Genomic DNA, 21,011 nt, shown 5'->3' on the forward strand with positions numbered 1-21,011 from the left:
ATTATAGGGTAACATTGAAGCCAGTTTAGGAAAATGTATTCCTTTCTTTCTTGGGAAAGATGTAGGGGAAACTTACTAAATTTTATTAATAATGTTGAGCATTTATAGAAGCATACCTTTTAAAATACATTCTTACTTAAAATATAATTACATCTTCCCTTTCCCCTTTGCCTTCCTCCTGCAGGCCTGCATCCAAGTTCCCTTCCTCTAGCTCCTCTTATGTCTCCCTGACTCACTCTCACATTGATAGCTTCGTTTCTTCTGACTACTTTTGTTACCTATATGCATGCATAAATGTAAAGATACAACCTGCTAAGTCGGATTTTGTTGTTTGTGTATATGATTTCAGATTCCTTTGTTAAAGACTAGTTTTCTCCTTTCTGTACCTATTAATTGCCTGGCTCTTTAGGGGTAAAATCTTATGAGATTTCCCTTTTTTGGTGATAATACCTGTTTATGCATTCATTTCTAGAGCAGACTTTTACCACAGATTTCCTGGTCCTCTAGCTCTTAAAATTTTCCCAGCCTGTCTTGTGTAATATTCTCTGAGCCATAGATACAGAAGCAGTGATGTAGATGTGCATATTAGGCTTGGCTCCCACACTCTGTTAATCTCTGGTTGTGTCTGTTGTGTCCAGTTGTGGTCTTCTGTGATTGTCTCCACTTGATAGTAAAGAATTATGCTGACCTAGCAAAATAGTGGTAGTAGATTCTTTTCTAAAGTCCATGACCTCATTAGCCCTGAGAATCAGGCTATATTTCTGGTACCAGGCATTATTTTCCTCCTGTTGAGTGGGCCTTTAGAGCAGTCAAGATGTTGTTGGTTACACTTATTGCATCTTGATGGACATTTTATCATGCTGGTTATTATTATGGTTCAGAGTTGTCACAACTGGGTAGGATTTTAAATTACGTCTCCCCCCGCCCCCACCTTGGCAGCTTGCATAGGATTTTCTAATACCATGGAAGCTGGACCACGTGAAGGAGGTTTTCAGGTCTGATCCATTTTGAATTACTATTGTATGACAAACTTTTTCCTGTGCAGATACAACACACATATTTCTGCACCCTAGATAGGAATCCCACAACAGACCAAAGTAACAAATACCACCGAAGTCGAGCTTGGTGAACCATGAGTTTGATTGGGGTTACAATCAAAGTGTCACTTACAGGAACAAATATGATTCAAGGACAGCTACATTACCAAAGCCCACCCTAGTATGGCTGATCACTCACAAAAGCTGAGAACCTGGAATGCTTACACAACCTGCAGGTAGCTCAACAGGTTGGAGTATGTCCTTTAAGTGACTGTGGTCTAAACTTCTTTTAGGTAGCACCGCTGATTGACACTTCTAGGCAGCTGGTCTGGTCTCAGAGCATTCCTTTCAGCTTCTGCTCTTCTGAGTCTTCTTTCCAGCTTAGCCTGTTAGTTCTGAGACGGACTCAGCTTTTGTTGCTTACTCTGGCAGAGAGGGGCCTAGTGAATCTGCTCAGCTTCAAGTATTTCCTGAAACTGTTTTGAGTTGTTTATTTTATTGTTTTAAGGCATTACCCTAGGATGGAATGTTTAAATCTGGGAAGAAGCTGTTACAGAAGTAGGTTGATGGCTTAATAGCTACAGTTTATTAATACATGTTTCTCTTCTGCTTGAAACAAGACTTTGTTTGATTTATGGACACAAATTATTTAGAATGAGTTGTAGCAAAAAGGGAAAGAAATCATTTGTATTTCATCACTTTCTGTAAATAATTTTAAGATTGTTGTACATTTTTGGATACCTTTCTCTAGTCTCATCTGTTTAAGTTTATGCATTTTGTTTCTTAACCATTAAATATACTATTTTTCTTATGTAGACTATAATAGTGTAGAAAAATAGCTTTTCAGCTTGATGTGCTATTTATCTCAATCCTTTAAAAGATATATCTTTAAATGCAACTTAGTAAAGTGCTCTTGCATGTTCAAGAAATACCAAAATTTAGTGTGTGTTTGGTACAAATTTTGTACATTAAGGCATACAGTAATATAATTATATATGTGTATGTAACTACATATATATAATTATACATACACATATCACACATACACATTTTACCAGTTTAGTAGTTTGTATGAGATTTCTAATAAGAGAATCTATATTTCATAAGTATTTCCAACCATGCTTAAAATATGATATAATGGTGTTTTAAAGTGCACATCTTTGTATATGTATATTCTTAAGAATGGTGCAAGTTTGTTATAGATGTTTTTCCTTTTGTGTCGCACTGTGATATAAAATTGTTTTTTGATTCAGTAGCTAAAGTTGCATCTTCATTTGGACTATACTTTTAAAGCAAATTTTTAGAAATTATTGATAGACACACAGCTTGAAAAGTTACCCTAAGCAAGCACATACATTTTTTTTTCTATTTACAAGTACTTAAATATAGTTATTTGGAGATTGGCTGAGAATTCTGTATCCAAAAGCAAAAAGTGTTGAGAGGAAGACAAAAACCATGGAGCTTAACTCAGAGTAAAACTGTATACTACACTTAATTCGTGAACGTGAGTTTTCTGAGTGCTTTGGGGACAAATACACTATTGCAGGTGACCCATTCAGTTCTTATATTTGGAATGCAGATTTTCTTTTGTTAGCCTAGAAGTGGACTCACACGTGTAGCCCAGAGGGCACACTTACTCTTTCTCTGGAGAGCAAATATTAGCAGGAGGAGGTACACCTTCTTTGCTTCTCTGCATCAGTCTCATTTCCTTAGACCTCTTCCTTTATTCCTAGCTGTGCCTCTGCTTTAAAACCCCTTTCTTCAAATCTGAAATAGTAGAAGTGGAAAAGTTCGTTTGTTAATGGAATAAATACTGTGGGCTGCCTTTCTGGTTTTGGTGCTTGCATACCTGCTCTCAGCACTGCACTAAGCATGCTGTTTATGTTCAGTACAGTGCATGATGCTCTCTGCTTGCCCTCTTGGTGCTCACACTTAACTAGCAAAGGTGAAAACATGCTGCTTATTTAGCTTTGTGACTTGGAAATGAAGGTGAAGAGATTCTGCAGGGAGTGACAGTGGAGGAAGATCTGACTGGCATTGCTGAGAGCTATATTTGAGGTGTTGACCAGTGTTAAAATGCTCAGCCAATGTCAGCTGTCATTGTCCTTTCTGTCACAGCTTCAGAACTGACCCAAAGGAGTGACTTTCATAGAAACTGCTGTACTACTCAAAATATCTGTTCCGTAGAGTTCCATTTTATTAATGAGAAAAGGCATTAATAGGTAAAATGACCTGACTTACAATCTTGGCCCAAGTGGCAATGTCTTGGAGTTACTGTCCACTGATTGAACAGCTTATTTTAATAAGTTATTTGATGGGGTCCATAGAAAACTAAATTAAGGAAAATTATTTAGAGTTCACTGTTTTATACTGAATAGAGGTTTTATTTGTGCCTATACAGCCTGGCAGTTAAATAATTTTTGCATACCAGAATTTACTTCTATGTACAGACATTCATTTTCATTTTTCATCTTCACTTAGAGGTTATAAATGTTAAATTAGATAAAGATAAGCTTTCTTTATAGCTAGTCATAACCCTCAGATTTTGAACAGCAACTAAGAGGAGACTGGGCTTTCCCTGTATCTCCTGGAGACTTTTCACCCCAGTGCTGGCCACCCTGTGCTGCTGACCCTGTGTGCTAAAGATTAGGGAATCTTTTCAGAGTCCTTATTTTATCCACATTGAATTTTTTGTTTGTTTGTTTTTGGGAAAAGTAAGGAGAGAAACTATGAAGAAACTTGGGATCTAATTAACAGCCATAGCTGACCCTTTTGACACCATCAGATTTATTCATCTGTTAACCTATGCCTGTCTTTTTCTAGTTCAGAAACATTTGTTCTGAACTTACTGTCTTGTCTCTTTATGGATTTTATTTCTGTTCTTGTTTGTTGATAGTCTAAACAATGAAGACTTGTAACATTTGTAAGAATATATGATAATTAAATGTCTAAGAGGAGACACATTAAGAATTTGTCAGTTTTCACATAGTATGCACACTTGATAGTCATAAGAAGACATTGTTACTGTGGTGTCAGAGTAAATGTAATTGGAAACTACTTATCTGTCTAGCTAGATATACTTAAGATATTCTCTCTCTTTCTCTCTCTCTGTGTATATACATATATGTGTATGCGTTGGGATTACAGTAGTTTGTAGTGCATGTTGTACATTTATGAGTAGTACATAAACATCTGTATTTTTTAGAATGATTTTCTTGAATTTTAGATGTACATAGCCTACCAAATAGCTCCACTTGGATATCTCAGTACTTCCCATTCAAAGATAATGATTGTTGCTTCCAAGTCTGGTTTTCAAATAAATGTAGCACTTGTCCACGTGAGTGTGTAATTTAAAATCTAGGATGTGTCCCAATATTGTTTTTCATTCCTTTCAGCCCCTCTACTGCCTTATTTATGTATTTTCTTCACGGTGCTCTTCTCAGGGAAAAACAAGCCAGTTTATTTGAGTGAGGTTGTCTTACAGATACTCAACAAGGTAGTGACTTCTTTCTACTGCTTTTACTTTTTAATTATACATTTGTTAGTACAAATTATGAGTTAGTCTATTTGCTGTGAAGCTCATAAGAACCTGAGTAGTTAGTATTTGACGTGAACAGTGTAGTCAGTAAACTTTATTTGAATGAGTGAATAAATGAATGGGTGAATGAAGTTTTATATTTTCTGATGTTTGGTAGTAATTTCATTCCTTCTTGATAAGCAGCAAGTCTCTTTCTAATCTGGAAACCTAATTACTTGGCTATTAAGGTACTGATTTGATTTTTAGTTACTTACAGTTTCAGTGCTGAGTACTCAAAGCCACCATTTCCATTTTGGGAATCCAGTTTGTTTGGTGAACTTATATCTGTTTGTATAGTCAATGATTTCTTTTGCCTGTTTTGACTATATACTGTAATAATTTCTACTTTGAAAAAGCATGTCCTTGGTGCCACTTATTTACTTTGTGTCTTTTTGTTCTAATGTTCATTTATTGAGAAGTATATCCAACTAAACTATACTAAAAATCTGTTTTAGTTATTTTAATTTTTTTGTTTTTGTCTTGCCCATCTTTATCATATTAAGGCTTGGTTTTATCTTCATTCATTTCTGTGTTGGGTATCTTATAGCTTATTCTCTTCATTAGTTAGGAAGTTTCCTGAATAGGCATAATACTTTCTAAGATTAAGAGTAACGTTTGCTTACACTGATGTTGTTAGCATTGAAAGTTCTTGTGTTTAAACAAGATCCCAGTGATTCTTGGGCCTTTGCATTCCCTGTGAAAGAGAGGTTCTCTCTTGGTGTGGTGGGATTAAGCTGGCTTCTTGATTGATAATGAATAAATAGCCTTGAATGATATCACAGGATGATAGTCCAGCAAACGACTGGTATAGAAAAATGAATTGTCATTTCTTTTTGTTAGTGGTACTATTCTCTGTAGAATAGTGGCAACTGGGGAATGTTGTCATCTGGAGTTTTCAAGCTCCCTACCAGTGCTTAACATGTATTTCACTTAATTTAAAATTCAGGCCGTTATCTCTCTTGTAGTGACTTGTCCTCCTTTACTGCCTGACTATCCTCAGACTGAGCAATGTGCCTAGATACTCATTTCCAGGGGCCTCCTACTTAGTCAGTTGTTACACACTTCCTAAATTTAAAGTTGTTCTAATACTGGAATCATATTTTGAACTGCTAACAAATGCTTAATTCAGACTGTGAACTAAGTCATCTAAATCCTGTTCTGTTAGGATATATTTTGATTTATTCATGTTGCTACAGCTGGACAGGGAGGTTTGTAACAGGGCTAGTTTATCACTAAGTTTTGTTTAATTCTGGCCATTGTTCTTTGTGTTTTCTTCCTGGTTTGTCTTTCTTGAGCACACACATAGCATTATTCTGTGTTTCACATAGTGCCTTCGAAAAGGCAAGTGAAATCATGTACTCACTGGAAGGAGGAAACTGCAGAGGTTCTTATGAAAGCTGTTCAAGAACCAAACCAACCAAACCAAACCCCAAACCACCACCACCACCCCCACCACAAAAAACAACAAACAAAAACTCAAAACAAAACAACCCCCCCAAATAACCCAATAACACAACACAAAACAAAACAAAACAAAACAAACCCTAGAGCTGGAAAGACATCACAACTCACAAAGGGCTTTATAAGCATAAATTTGATCCTTAGAACACATATGGAAGTGAAAGAAAGACAAGCAACCAACCAGGCAGGCAGGCTGAGTGTGATGCTGTATGTTTGTAGTCCCAGCAATAAAATAGTTGAGGCAGGTGTATTTCTGGGGCTTGCTGGCCAGCCTAGCCTGCTTGGGGAGTTGCAAGACACTTGTAAATGGCACTTTTGGAATGACACCTGAGGTGTTCCCCTAACCTTCATACATACCTACACATGTATGCATACACTCATAAAAGCTCTTAGAATCCCTTGTCTGAGAGAACTGCATTTCCTCAGGGCTGTTTCCTGGTGTTTGTTAAAGGCAATACTGCCCTCTGCTGTTCAGAAGCTAATTGCAGCTCCTATAATCCCCAGATTGCCTGTTTACACTCACACTTTAGACTTTAAATTCTTTTCAAGTAATACATAATATTTAAAATTTATTTTACTCGCTGGCTTGAGCCCATTGTATCAGGTAATTTGGTATTGTTTTTACATCAAAATTTATTTAATACCACCGAATAAGTATAATCTAAGGACTTTTCCTTATATTTTTAAAAATAACACTTTCCTCTGGCTATAAGGAATGTGTTTTTCATTCTTATCTTAAAAATATAGTCTGTTGAACCACTGTCAACTCTTAAAAAGCTAAATCATTCTTTCACCTTTGTAACTGATGTGTCATTTTCATTTCATTCTGAATATGAATCGTAATTTCTTTTGCCTGTGTTTTTTCTTCACAAGCACGCCTTTCATATAATGATAGAGGTAAGATGCATTGATGTTTGTTTCATGGTTGTGAAAGCTTCTGTGGATGCATACAAGACATTTGTCCTTAGAGTTGGGTTATTGTTGCTTTACTTTGCATCCTTTATAGTTTATCTACATTTTTGTTATTAAAGTCCCCTCTTTTGTATCCAAATATTATTCATTTGACATAGTAAAAACATTTGGTTTTGAAGGATTGTTAACAGTATTTATACTTATCTAAGGTAGGCTGTAAGAAGAACTGTTTCTTCTGGTGGGAAGATAAAACCTAATGAAGGCATTATCCCCAGGAACCCAATATTTCTAATTTTAATAGTATTTCATGTGTTTACATGTCAGCCTTACTCATTTAAATAAGAGATAACTTTCTGGTCTAGCTCATTATCTTTTAACTTAAAATCTATATTTTCCAATATCATCTCTAGCTAATGAATTAGCTGTTATTACACCTTTGAAAAATCTGTTGCTGTCTTGAAGGTTAGGGCTGTTTGTATGAGAATGTACAGGTATCTCAGAAATAGGCAGAATTGATAACAGTTGGCTTTGCTGCCCTTTAAAGAGTGCCCCAGAGTGAGTATACTAACACTACTGTACAGTGCTTTGGAGAGTCAGAATGTACCAGGAACTGCAGTTTCAGCATACTTTCTGATGTGTTGAGAAGGAGTGCATAGTCAGAGCCACTTCTGATGTGCATCTTCTAAGTTTATATATTGAATGGTTGTTGGAAGAGCACTGGGAACTTGAGGGTAGAGTTCCAGAAATTCTATAGTCCTTAGAATTGCTGTCTTCCAAGTGTTTCTGTGCAACATGGCAAAGCTATGCTTCATGGATGACATCAGTTATGGAGTGTAAACTCCCTTTTGTTGCCTTAGGGGTTTATATGTTTAATGATAGAAGTCTTCATTCTTAGGAACAGATACTGAGGTGAATAAATTACTATACTGATACTAATAAACAGTAATTTTTAATATTCTTATATAATAATTAAAACAGATTTTAGAGTTACATTTAAAACTTCATCCTAGTAACTTCTTGTTAAGAAAGCAAAAAGGTATATCAATGATTGTTATTTTGTATTGTGTAGTTATTTTTATTATGAAGTTTTAAGCCCAATCTTAAGTACTTGTGAGTATTAAATTATAGTTCAGAGTACATCTCACAAGAGGTTTGATGCTGGTAAGAATGAACCTTTGTAGATCACTTTCTTCCTTTTTGAATATTGCTCAGTGTTTTGCTTTTTTATTTAAGTTTTTTATCATGTTAAGAAAATTTGACAGTTATATATTTTGTAGCAATTAATGGAAAAATTTTAAGTAAAATTGTAATATTAAATATTGATCCAAGATTTCTCTCTGAGACAAAAATATGTTAGGAAATTTACTAAGGAAAGCCTTATAAGCCTATAGGACCATTGAAGTTTATCTTTCCATCTAGAAAACATTTAATATACTTTGAACTGCTATTATATTATTAATCTGAGGTATTGAAGATGTGATCTCAATCCTGTTTCATATCTGTAGCTGGTGCAATTCTGAACACAGAGTAGATGTGTGTGTTCTCTCTGGAGATATTATTTGTCAGTGGCTGTGTTGTCCTCCTCTTTTCTCTCCTTTCAATTATTATCTGAAGATTGTAGTATTCCTGCTTTGAAAAACTGACTATTGCTGTTTCTATCTAGTTATTTCTTTATAAACATGTAGGCTTATTCGTGGACCTTGCAGACTGGATAGTTTTCGCCTTTTGTAGATTAATATTCATCTTTCCTCTCTGTCCCCTCAACCATCCTGTTCCTGTCAGTAGAATCATATTATCGGTAGAGATGGTTGTAGAATGGCAAGGGAGGATCTGTTTCCCACAGCAACTTTCCAGAGAGACAGAGTCACTGTGAGACTGGCCTTCCTGTAGAGTTTGTAGACAACCTCTTTGGTCCATCACTCTGCTAAACGGAAGCACTTTGACTTTATTAACCTTTTATATTTTTAATTTGAGAAGAACAGCAACTTTTTAGACACTTAAAAACAAATATGACTTCCGAGTGGATCACAGGAAATCTTTCTTCTGCCGTACTTTTTAAAATAGGAGTTTTAAAGCCTGTTAGTTGCATTCTTTTTCCAATATAATATTTTAAACCTTTTTTTTTTCTTGGCTGGGGGTAATTCTGATGCTTAATAGAAAATTTGTAGACTCCAGACAGACTAGTGGCTGAAGGATGCCTACAAGGAGCTCTATAAGTTTTGGAACATTATGAAGATCTAAAAAGAGAGGAAAGCTAGTGTCAGATGTACTGATCTGGATAAAATGTCATTTTTAAGTATCTAAAGTCCCACTGGGAGTCTCTTCCTGCCACAACAATTTTAGCTCCTTCTCATAAAGCTTAAAGAACCATTGAAACATTTCTGATGCTTCTTCTGCTGGCTTCCAGAAGCTTCTTACATTTTGCTTTAGTTGCAGATAGTAAACCGATAGAATACTTTGAGCAAAGGTTGCTATTCTGTTGGCATAGGGAATTCTCCTTGCCTTTCTCCTTTATGTAGTCTCCTGGCTCTGTTTTAAAGGTCCATCCTGGGAGCACTCTTGTCTTTTATTCACCATTATGTCTTTCCAACTGTGACTACCACTTTTCTAGATTTACTTATGCTTTGTTTTATTTTTCTTTTCAGTTATCCTTGGATATCCTTTGTTTTTTATTTCTGGTCAGTTTGGGGGGATAGTTAAAGGGATAGACTATTAGTATCTTGAAAAGTAAGAATGAACAAAGTGTGTCTATAGAAACATTTCTCTTTGTTTGTTTGTTTGTTTTTGTTTTTGTTTTTTTGAGACAAGGTTTCTCTGGGTAGCCCTCTCTGTCCTGTTACTTGCTTTGTAAACCAGAGTGGCCTTGAATTCACAGAGATCTACTTGCCTCTGTCTCCTGAGTGCTGGGATTATATACTTGCTTGAAATGACTGGCCATTGTGAAATTAATGAAGAAAAAAGTTAATGTTAGACAGCCACTAGAGAAAGTATTAGATTTTGAGATTTTTTTTTTTGAGAAATACTCATACTTTGATATTTTTAGAATCTGTATCCTTTAAGAGACTATAAACTGAATAAAGCCAGTGACATACTATTAAGAGTGTTCTGAAATTCACAGAACATCTTGAGAACATTGGTTAGCCTGGCTGCCTACTCTTTTCACCTTCTTTTCCTAAGTAGCAGCATCACTGATGTTACTAAACATTGCCTGCTTAGTGGTTCCCACTAATGCCCTAGCGTCTGAGTTCTCACAGGCCGGAAGTTAAGGCCACATTGATGTTACAGTCCCTCATGTGTTCATGGTTTCTGTTAGAGCATTCTTCAGTATAACCACCCTTTTTTCATTTCAGAATCAATGTCTTATTTTCTATTTATATATAGCATTATTATTATTATTTATCTATAGGACCCTGGACCACCCCCACCTTCCCCATTACTAAGGTTGAAGCCATTGCAGCTGTTAGAAGTGAAAGCAAGGGGAAGATTTGGTTGTGTCTGGAAAGCCCAGTTGCTCAATGAATATGTGGCTGTCAAAATATTTCCGATACAGGTATGTTTATTGAAAATCTCTGGTCTATCTACTTCTATATTTTTAAAGCTGTGACTGGTTAGGACATTATAGCTCATAAACAGCCTAAAACACAAACTCTGCATTCTAAAGTGACCGTGATAGTTGGGGAAGTCATCTAGCCTGTCTGTTCTGGCACAGCTGAGATGGAATGATTTAATATAGCACTAGGCTTTGTTGGCAGAATTGGAATCATAATACATGAACATGTAGTCAATCTTTTGTTAATGAAATCTAAAATATTCCAGTCAAAAAGTAAGCTCACTCTCTGGTTGTCTCCTCTACAAGAAAGAACAGTAGACTCTGTGCTTTACTTTAGAATTGGTGTTTCCATGGCCTGACTTTGATTTCTTTTCATTGCACTTTGTGTATGTATATGTACATTTTTTTTTCATTTTTTTGTTGATAATTCCTCAGAGGCAGTGATTCAGGTTTCAAAGTATTAGTTTCCTTTGTTTTCCCTTCAGTGCCGCTGACTCTGACGACAGCCTGACCTATACTAGTCTCGCAGTGCTGCTGCTTTGCTTATTGCTGGTAGGCTTCAGGGGTCTCGTCTTCCCCTTGCTCTGTCAACACACCCCTGTGCCTGAGAGGACCCTTAGTCCTGAAGTCTCAGTTACACACCCCGTCTCCAGCACTCCAGAGTGACCACTGAAACAGTTTCTTTACTGTACCTAGGCTTTACCTCCTTAACCTCATCTAAAGCCTGTCTTTATCTCAGCAGCAGTGTGGCTTTTCTAGAGAGAAGCCTTCTGTTGTGTTAAGATTCCTAATAAGACTCATACTTTGATGTGTGAGGAATCTTAACAATAAGAAAAAGATACTTAATATTAAGATTAGAAATAACAGCAGGCACCTTATCAAATGCCTTTATGGACAAAGTAATGATTTACATGTTGTATGTTCATATGTTATTTAGATGTAAACATAAAATAAGCATTTTAGTGACCAATAGCACAATTATTTTTTTACTTTACTGGAAAAATGTGTGATTTTATAAAAGGAAGAGGAAAGGCCAAAATTTAAACTAATCTTGGATCCAGTGATTTCCTTACCATATATTATTACAGTGTCACTCATCTTGGGTCCAGAGATTTCCTTAGCATATATTACAGTGTAACTCAGCTTTCATTGCCTTTTCATAGTGAAAAGAAATGAAGCTTTTGTAGGGACGTATACAGTAGACATAGATCACTGGCAGAAATGAGTAATTGATACTTTAAAAAAAAAAACCATAAGGTACTGTTAACTTTGGGAGCTGGAAAGGGTAGGCTAAAGAGAGATTGTTATCTAAGTGTACCTAAATTTGTCTTTCAGGGAGATGATGGTGACTTGGCGTAAATAACTTCACATTTTATAGTGTTTGCAGTAATTTCTAACAGAATTTGTTGCCATTTAAGATTCAGAAATGCAGTCATTTTTGATGAATGCCTGTGTTAATAAACTTATCCACACAGAAAAGTAGATTTTGAGGGAAAGGGAAAGAACAAGGATTTATTATGGATTATTGTTATTATCTGTCACAGTTTTGTTTTATAAGAATGTAACAAAAGACCTCTGTACTTAGCTCATTTTGATGTTGGAGCACTTGTATTAACTTGTTTTGTTGTGATCAGTTTTAGAACTTGCTGTAGTAATCTCAGTGTTTCTTGTCTTCTGTTCTTACTGTGCTGTCCTTTCTTTACTCTAGGACAAACAGTCCTGGCAGAATGAATATGAAGTCTATAGTCTGCCTGGAATGAAGCATGAGAACATCCTGCAGTTCATTGGTGCAGAGAAAAGAGGCACCAGTGTTGATGTGGACCTGTGGCTAATCACAGCATTTCACGAAAAGGTACAGCAACTTCAGATTTAAGTTTCGTTAAGCTGGACCTGGCTGACCTAATGTTAACTGTTGTATTTCAAGAGAACAGTATATTATCACAGTTGATTAGTATTTGATCCAAAATATACATCACTTATGAATGAAAATAAAAAAAGTGACTTTAAGGAAAGAACAGCTTTTTACCTTAACCCTCTAATCATAAAAAGCTTTAGTCTTTGAGTTCCTGTGCTGCAGTTACTTCTCTTAGGGGTACTTTAGAATAGACAGTGCTTATGTATTACTTATGATATAGTTAATTTTATGAGCTTTACTTTTTTTTAGCTTTAATTTTTGCCTTATAATTTTTTAATGATAAACACAGAGTCACTAACTTGGAATTATTACCAAAAGACATTTGTTATTCCATCATTTTGCAGTTAATTTTTTTTTTTTTAAAAACAGTCTTCAGGTGTAGCACAGGCTGGTCCCAAACTCATTTTCATATCCTAGCAGCCTCCCAAGTACTGTGATTGTGGGTCTGCATTACCATGGCCAGCTAAGAGGCTCGGTTTTTATGTCTTTATATTTCACAAAGTATTTGACCATAATTATCATAATAGCTCTAGAGAAGGTTGTATGTGTGCATGCTTGTACACTCACGTGCGTGTGTGTGTGTGTGTGTGTCTGTGTGTGTGTGTGATTACAAGTAAGGTGCATGTGTGGAGGCCCTGGTTTATGTTTTTCAGTGTCTTCTTCAGTTGATTTTTATGTTTTTTGTTTGTTTTTGGTTTTCTTTTTTGTTTTTTTTTGTTTTTTTGTTTTTTTTGCTTGACTCAGGGTCTCTTGCCAAACCTGTAGCTCACTGATGCTTCCAGGGATTTACCTGTGTTTGTGTCCTCCTAGCACTGGGCTGATAGACTAATAGGTCTGAGTCTCTGAATTCAGGTCCTGATGCTGTGTGACAGGCACTTTACCAACTAAGTCATTTATAGTAGTTATTTATGTTTTCAGTGTAGTTCTATAATGTCAGTATGTTTCACCATAGAGACTGGGTTTTTTCCTAAGATTTTTTAATTAGTCTGTGTTTGTTTGTTCTTAACCTCTCAAAGTCAAGGAAATTAACTTATTTTGGTAATAAGTCTTAAACAAATCAGTCTTTGTGGTTGAATATTCATTATTGTGAATTGAAAGGAAATTTAACATCTCTATAGAGTTTTTTTTTTTTTGAAAGAAATGTGTTGCTTTCATATCCAGAGAAAAGTTTCTGTGTATGTAAAATTTTAATCAAGAGCTTATGGGTATTTTCCTCCCACCTCTCCTTTCTTTAGGGCTCACTGTCAGACTTTCTTAAGGCTAATGTGGTTTCTTGGAATGAACTTTGTCATATTGCAGAAACCATGGCTAGAGGATTGGCATATTTACATGAGGATATACCTGGCTTAAAAGATGGCCACAAGCCTGCAATATCTCACAGGTAGAACAAGATTTGTATTGTCTTTCCATCCAACTCAAGTGTTTACTATTTAAACTTTTAATTCTTGGAGTAAAATTTATTTTTGCCCTGGTTATCCAATCATATTTGGAGAGACCTTCGCCTCTTTGAAAATTCGGTTTGAGATTGGCTAGGATGTATTTTGGTATGTACATGTTAATGTACATGTTAATCTTATTAGTAAAGTCTAATGGTCCCATGTTTTAATTTGTCTAATTTCTGAAACTATGTTCAAGTATAAAAGTATGTTTTCTCTGTTTCAAAGGAGAACTGATTTTAACTCAAAATTTTGATTTACTTTAAAGACATTTTTAGTTGATATGCAGTGATAGAATTAAGGATAGATTAAGTATTTTCTTTGTCTTTTGGATGAGTATTCACTCCTTTCTTGAGCTAAAGTAGAAGGGATCAAGAGAAGACAGCTGTTCAGTAAAGAAATAGTACTGATCTAGTGAAGAAACAGTTACAATCTTAAAAAGGAACAATGTTTGTTTCTGGGAAATAAATTTAGTTTGCTATTATTTAGCTTTCTTGGAAGAATATGGGATTGAGTTGTCATCTTTTATTCAGTTTTAAAATGGCTATTTTAAAAGTAGGTATTAACATATTGATTTACCAAGTGTGTAGTTGAGTGTTACCAGATTCTGGTTTTGCAAACTGTGACTTCTTTAGAAACTCCTCCTTTCTTTCATGTTTATGAGCCCCCCCCCATCTATTGGTTATAGGGCCCATTAAAATGTTTGATACTGAAACCAGTAGAATTAAGAATTGGTTTCTGGAGCATTAACGCTACATTCATCCTTTTGTAGGACTAAATGACTACTTCTAAGTGTACCTATTGATGAGAGCATAGGCATGTTTGCTACAGTTGTCTTTAAGTTGAACCAGATGAGGCAGATGTGTAGAAAGAATATATGCCTTACTTACAGCTGTTGGACTTTTCAAAGTACCAGCTCTGCTTTATGGTAAAAGGCTTCTGTATTTGCAGAAGTGCTTTCCTTGAGAAGTGGCCATGTAGGTCAAGGACCATTGCAAGGAGAGGCCGTTCTAAAATGGAAGTCTTTATCAAAGACTTTATCAAATTTTTAAAAATTGTCTTCTTTTTCTCAAATTTGGGTTCTATGGGAGTTTGTTGCTAAAAGATCTGAAGCATTCCTGTTACCTTAAAGAAAGTGTAAATTTTATCATTATGTGGGAGTAATGTAGATGAAAATGTATTTCTGGAATGACTGTAAAAGTGCTTTATGGAGAGGATTCCGTCTTGCTCCTTTTAGGACAGGTTTGTTACTACATTCTTGTGTTTTAGGCCAGGTTGAGACTCTGCATAAGCATCTTAACTCTTTCTTTGCTCTTCTTAGTTTTAAGTAACTTTATTTTTATAGCATATTCTCCTTTATTCAGTAGAAAAGTTTAAAAGATAACTTGTTTAAGGTATTTTATTTTTATGTTTAAAGGGACATCAAAAGTAAAAATGTGCTGTTGAAAAACAATCTGACAGCTTGTATTGCTGACTTTGGGTTGGCCTTAAAGTTTGAGGCTGGCAAGTCTGCAGGTGACACCCATGGGCAGGTAAGAACAACGGCTATAAAATGGGAGCAAACTTAAGCACAAAATAGTTTTCTTAGATCAGCACTAAGTTGATCTAATGTTGCTGGGGTATCCTTGAAGCATCATCTAATAAACAGTGATAGATTTTAGTTAGAGAAGGCAACATTCTTATACTGTTGTGTAACTCAGGGTTAAACAAGTACTAAAACAGCATTCAGCTGTGATAGTATTGTTTTTTAAAACAATTGGTCAGAGAAGAATCCAGTTCGAAATAATTTATGTTTAGGGAATTCTTTCATTGGTTAATTCATCATCCTAATAGCGGAGGATAATGGGTCATTTCTTACTATAGTTTATTAAGTTCTCATTTCTGTGTGTAAAAGAATATTGCTCTTGCTCTTTATTGATTTAATTACAATTTAATTTTTTTAAAAAATTTTTTCTAGAGTTCAGAGCTCCTGAAAAGGCCAGAGCAAAGTGTCTAACTCCAGTTATGGTTTGCATAGATAGATTTAGCATCCTTTAGGAAGGCCGAAGGAGATACAATATAGACAATTTCTTATTTTACCTAAGCCTGTAATCCAATTGTAAGGACATTAAAAAATGACAAGCCAGGCTTTAAAAAAAATGTATTTTTTTTTTAAACACCCATGTATTTTATCCTTAGAAAAAACCATGAGGTTAGGAGTGGTGCTACACTTGGATAGATTCACTTTTTCACAAGAACAAGTTAGGAGCAGGAGAGATGGCCAAAGGATTAAGAGTATTTACTTCCTTTCCTGGCTCAGGCTGCTCAGATGTCTGTGAGACCAGGTCCAGGTGAACCACCATCCTCTTAAGGGCTCTGTGGGCATCACAATTACATGTGTACATACACATGCCTGCCCTGTGCAATTAAAAATAAATATTTTCTTAAAAATAGCTTGAAGTGTGACGTTTGCTGCAAGGCCAAATGATTCTTTCAAGGCTTGGCCCTTATTAGCTCTGTCTTTCAAATTATTCAAGTTACTTGATTATTTCTGAATTTTCTTTCTAATTCCATATCCCCTTGATCCCCAGGAACATACCTATGTGCAGTCATGATACACTGATTTCTGGCAATGTTAATAAACAGTTTCAGATTTGTCGCAGTGTAATGCTAGCAGTTGTAGAATATTAGAAAAGCTGACATGTTTAGGGGAGAATACTACTAAGAATGGAGTTAACCTAGAGATAAAGGTTTGTGATTATTCTGTGATTAACAATCATAGGGCCATATACATGGGACAGCTTTATCTTTTGGTGTATAGCAAAACTTTTGGTATATAGTAACTTTTGTTCTTTAAAAAAGCCTGACTCATGACATTAAGTCATTTTTTAATGTCCTTACAATTGGATTACAGACTTAGGCAAAATAAGAAATTACCTACATGAGTAACGAGTTTCTCTACTGCTGTATCACCTTTGATTCATAAAAGAGGATATCTTAGAATAAAATTAGATAAGCTATAATAGTAAAAGAAGTGAAAAAGTAGGCTTTTGAGAGACATTCAGGATATAGTCAAAATGTTTTTGCAGAACAGGAAAATCCAGAAAGCTACTTTATGTTCTCATAAAATTGAACTTAATAGTTTTAGTAATCTGTCCTTACTTTTAAAAACTATTGCTATATGTGCATTTAATTGCTAAAGTATTGGAGGCCCTGATGCCAAACTTGCTTCCTAGATCTAATTAGGTATATACTTTAGTCTACTTGACAATTCATAAAATGCATTAATATTAAAATGCTGTCAGACCAACTAGCACTAGCTGCCCTAGCTTAGTGGCCACAGTTAAGGTACTACAAAATAACAAATTGTTGGGGACAAATGTAAATAAAGAATTAGTACAGAAGAATTTATGAGTTAATAAGGTTTTGTTAAAAGTAGAATTTAAAAAATACATCTCAAACAATATGTGAAGTGTTCTGTTTTCTCCATTCCATCCTTCTCCCAGCATACCATTACTTGGTACTTTTGTGATTAGATCTAGAAAGGGAAGGAAAGCCCTGTAAACCTGTCTGGTGAGAGTATCTAAAAATTATCTTATAATATATCCTATGGTGTTATAATCATAATTTACTTTTCCCTGGATAAATAGACCATATTTGGTTTTCTTTTTATAAATCCATAGATAAAACATTAGTTCATAATGTCAATGAGTGAGTAATATTTGATTTCAAAATATTTTTCAGGTTGGTACCCGGAGGTATATGGCTCCAGAGGTGTTAGAGGGTGCTATAAACTTCCAAAGGGACGCATTTCTGAGGATAGATATGTACGCCATGGGATTAGTCCTATGGGAACTGGCTTCTCGTTGCACTGCTGCAGATGGTAAGGGAAAAAACCTGTTTTTTAAAAAAGTATTTATGCCACATTTATGAAAAGTGGTTATACAAAAAGGTAAATAAGTACATTTTCTTTTATGAACTCCACAAGGAGGCAGAAGATGCAGACTGCAAGGTGAACTTGGAAGGTGCTGGGTATAAAAGGAACTGGCACTGACACTATTGAGATAGAAGTAGGTTAGATAGCACATACTAAAAGAAAATAGATTGTTTAAGAACTTCAGTATTAGTCCTTCATATCAAACTATGACTTGGTATGGTGGTGACACAGGCCCTGTTATTAAGTAATACATAGTTAAGGTGATAATATACCTTCTGTAAAGTGAACTCTAGTGAGGTAAGGGTGAACCATTTGTCCCGGACCTGGTATATATAAGGCATTCAGGTAACTATAGTGAGGTGCAGCTCAGAAATGTTAGGTGTGGTATAGGGATTAATAAGATTTACTTTGTGGGGGAAATAGTTGGGGGGGGGGGGGGGGGATTCGAAGAGCAAGAGACAAGGTTAGATGCTAATTTTTCTTTCTTTTTCTTTTCTTTTTTTTTTTTTGAGAGATAATAAGGTATTTGTTCAGGAAAAAATAACTTTTACATCAGTAAAATCATTTTATTGAAATTAGGTTTTGCTTTTCTTTGTGTGACACAGTGCAAGCTCTGGGTATCAGAGGTTTTATTTTTTTGGATAAAGCAGCCAAGTGTGAGTTAACACTGCTATGGTTCTGTATAAGACCAGGGCAGATGCAGCATCAAGAGAGTGGTATGTCCCACATAAGATGATAGCCTTTCATGGTGATACTGAGCTTATCTACAGTCTTTAAGTTAGTTTATTGTAAATGAAAGAATGAAGTTTGTCATGGTGGGTAAAGAAATATAATAAAAATTCAGATTTGTCTTTTAAAAGATGAAATGTGTTATATAAGAAACTAAATATAAGATTTAACTTAACGTTTTTGAGAATTTCATGCATGTGTATTTACATCATTTCTGCCTAGCAGCATGCCCTTTTCCAATATTCCGGTGACTCTTCCAACTCCCTTTCAAAGTTGACTTTTTAATTTTTATTTAATTTTATTAGATATTTTCTTTATTTATATTTCAAATGTTCTCCCTTTTCCTGGCTTCCCCTCCGAAAAACCCCCTATTCCCACCCTCTCCCTCTGCTCACCAACCCACCCTCTCCCGCTTCCTGGCCTTGGCATTCTCCTACACTGGAGCATAGATCCTTCACAGGACCAAGGGCCTCTCCTCCCATTGATGAACTGCTTGCTGACAGGAGCCTGATACAGCTGTCTCCTGAGAGGCTCTGCCAGTGCCTGACAAATACAGAAGTGGAGGCTCACAGCCATCCATTGGACTGAGCACAGGGTCCCCAATGATGGAGCTAGAGAAAGGACCCAAGGAGCTGAAGAGTTTGCAGCCCCATAGGAGGAGCAATATGAACTAACCAGTAACCCTAGAGCTCCCAGGGACTAAACTACCAACCAAAGAGTACACATGGTGGGACTCATGGCTCCAGCTGCATATGTAGCTAATTTTTCTTAAATGCCTTGTATGTGCTGTAAAAATACTTAAGAGCAGGCTATGTCACAAGGCAGAAATCAGGGTCAAAGGAAAAGTGAACCATATTGATAAGGTGAGTGCATTTAAGTTTGTGTTTAGTTGTTAAAATTCAGCAGTTCAAACTTTACCAATTCCTAGGAATCTTATTAAAAATAAGCCCCTGGAGGCTGGGGAACTAGGTTGGTTGTTAAGAACATTGGTTGCTCTTCATTAATTGGCACCAGGTCATGGCTGTGGTACACACATGCAGGCAAAACATTCATATACATTTAAAAAAAAAAATCAGTAGCCTGGGCTGAGTAGTCTGTGTATTTTACAAGCTACCATTGATTGATACCAGTGTCATTGACCCATGAACCAAACAAAGATTGAAATTCTAGTATGTTAATACTAATAAGACACTGGATATCTTTAGCTATGCAAAGGTTTTCACAGAGCTGGTGAAATGGCTTAGTGGACAATTCTCATGACCTAATTTTGGTCCTGGGTCTCATATAATGGAAGGTGAGAACCTACCGCTCCTTGCAAGTTGTCCTCCAATCTCTATGAATATTGTGGCTTGTACTTACAGGTACACACATAGTAAGTTTAGCAATAATAAGAGACCGTTCCTAAAATACTGGTACAGGGTTGAGTCAGTACCTCTTTCAGTTCATGATTCTGTTTGAAGTGTTGGGTGCATCGTTATACTTTGCACAAAGCTCATCTATGCACATCTGTTTCTCTCTGGTCAATTAAACTGTAGAGTAGTGACATGTTTGAGTCACAGGAAGAAAAACACAGACTTCAGATAAGATTTCAACTCTACTTCTTAATAGTCAGATGCCTCTGTGCAAAATCCCATAACTTTCTGAGCTATCATATTTACAAAATAGAACAAATTCCAGTTTCATTGGGAGATAAAATAATGCACATTCATGTCTGATAGCTAAGAAAAACAAGTTATGTCCTTGAAAAAATTTTGTCATGAGTTACATTTTGACTTGATGAAATTCTGGTTGAAGCACCTTTGTTTTTTGAATATAAAAATAATTATGTATAAATATTTATAAGAATCATAAATATGCTTGTGAGAGGACAGAAAATTGGAAAGTACATCAGTTACTCAAGTGGTCACGTAGGGTGTTTAGAGCATGTCATAGACTCATCTAATAAGTGGAGCACTAAGTTTCCAGAGGTGCTAACATGCTCGGAATGTTAATATTCTGATAGAAATTTATTTTTAAATACCAACAGCTCTTTGTCATATATAGACATGGACATTCAGCATATGTGTTCTAAAACAGCCTGGTAAGGCTGAATACGAAGATCAAGAGTTCAAAGCTAGCCACACTATTTAGTCTGAACCTGACTTCAACAAGCAGCCATTGAAAACTTATAAAAATTAGATTCTGGTCCCACTGTGATACAAGTACAGCTAGGAGTCCATTTCTCTCCTTTCATTATCTAATACAGAATTGGAAAAACGGGATACAGAATGTATTTTAAAGAGTTGTACTAGTCAGGAAGCATTTCAATGGATTTTCCTTTTTTTACATTTCAGGACCCGTAGATGAGTACATGTTGCCATTTGAGGAGGAAATTGGCCAGCATCCATCTCTTGAAGATATGCAGGAAGTTGTTGTACATAAAAAAAAGAGGCCTGTTTTAAGAGATTATTGGCAGAAACATGCAGTAAGTTTATACAC

The 21,011-nt window shown here is 35.7% G+C and overlaps 1 protein-coding gene across 2 annotated transcripts in view; it reads left to right on the forward strand.

Moving 5' to 3' along the window:
- The window catches only part of Acvr2a (activin A receptor type 2A), an 80,333-nt gene that overhangs the window by 54,741 nt on the left and 4,581 nt on the right, over nucleotides 1-21,011 (forward strand). The window contains exons 5-11 of one of the 2 annotated variants that reach the window (XM_031370176.1): nucleotides 6,949-6,972; nucleotides 10,394-10,537; nucleotides 12,246-12,389; nucleotides 13,688-13,833; nucleotides 15,306-15,420; nucleotides 17,612-17,750; nucleotides 20,867-20,997. In XM_031370176.1, coding sequence (XP_031226036.1) covers nucleotides 6,949-6,972; nucleotides 10,394-10,537; nucleotides 12,246-12,389; nucleotides 13,688-13,833; nucleotides 15,306-15,420; nucleotides 17,612-17,750; nucleotides 20,867-20,997 — 843 coding nt within the window. The remainder of the gene's footprint in view (nucleotides 1-6,948; nucleotides 6,973-10,393; nucleotides 10,538-12,245; nucleotides 12,390-13,687; nucleotides 13,834-15,305; nucleotides 15,421-17,611; nucleotides 17,751-20,866; nucleotides 20,998-21,011) is intronic. The other variant, XM_031370178.1, reaches the window with a different exon arrangement.

This window comes from Mastomys coucha, unplaced genomic scaffold, assembly GCF_008632895.1.
Source record: "Mastomys coucha isolate ucsf_1 unplaced genomic scaffold, UCSF_Mcou_1 pScaffold15, whole genome shotgun sequence".
NCBI lineage: Eukaryota > Metazoa > Chordata > Mammalia > Rodentia > Muridae > Mastomys > Mastomys coucha.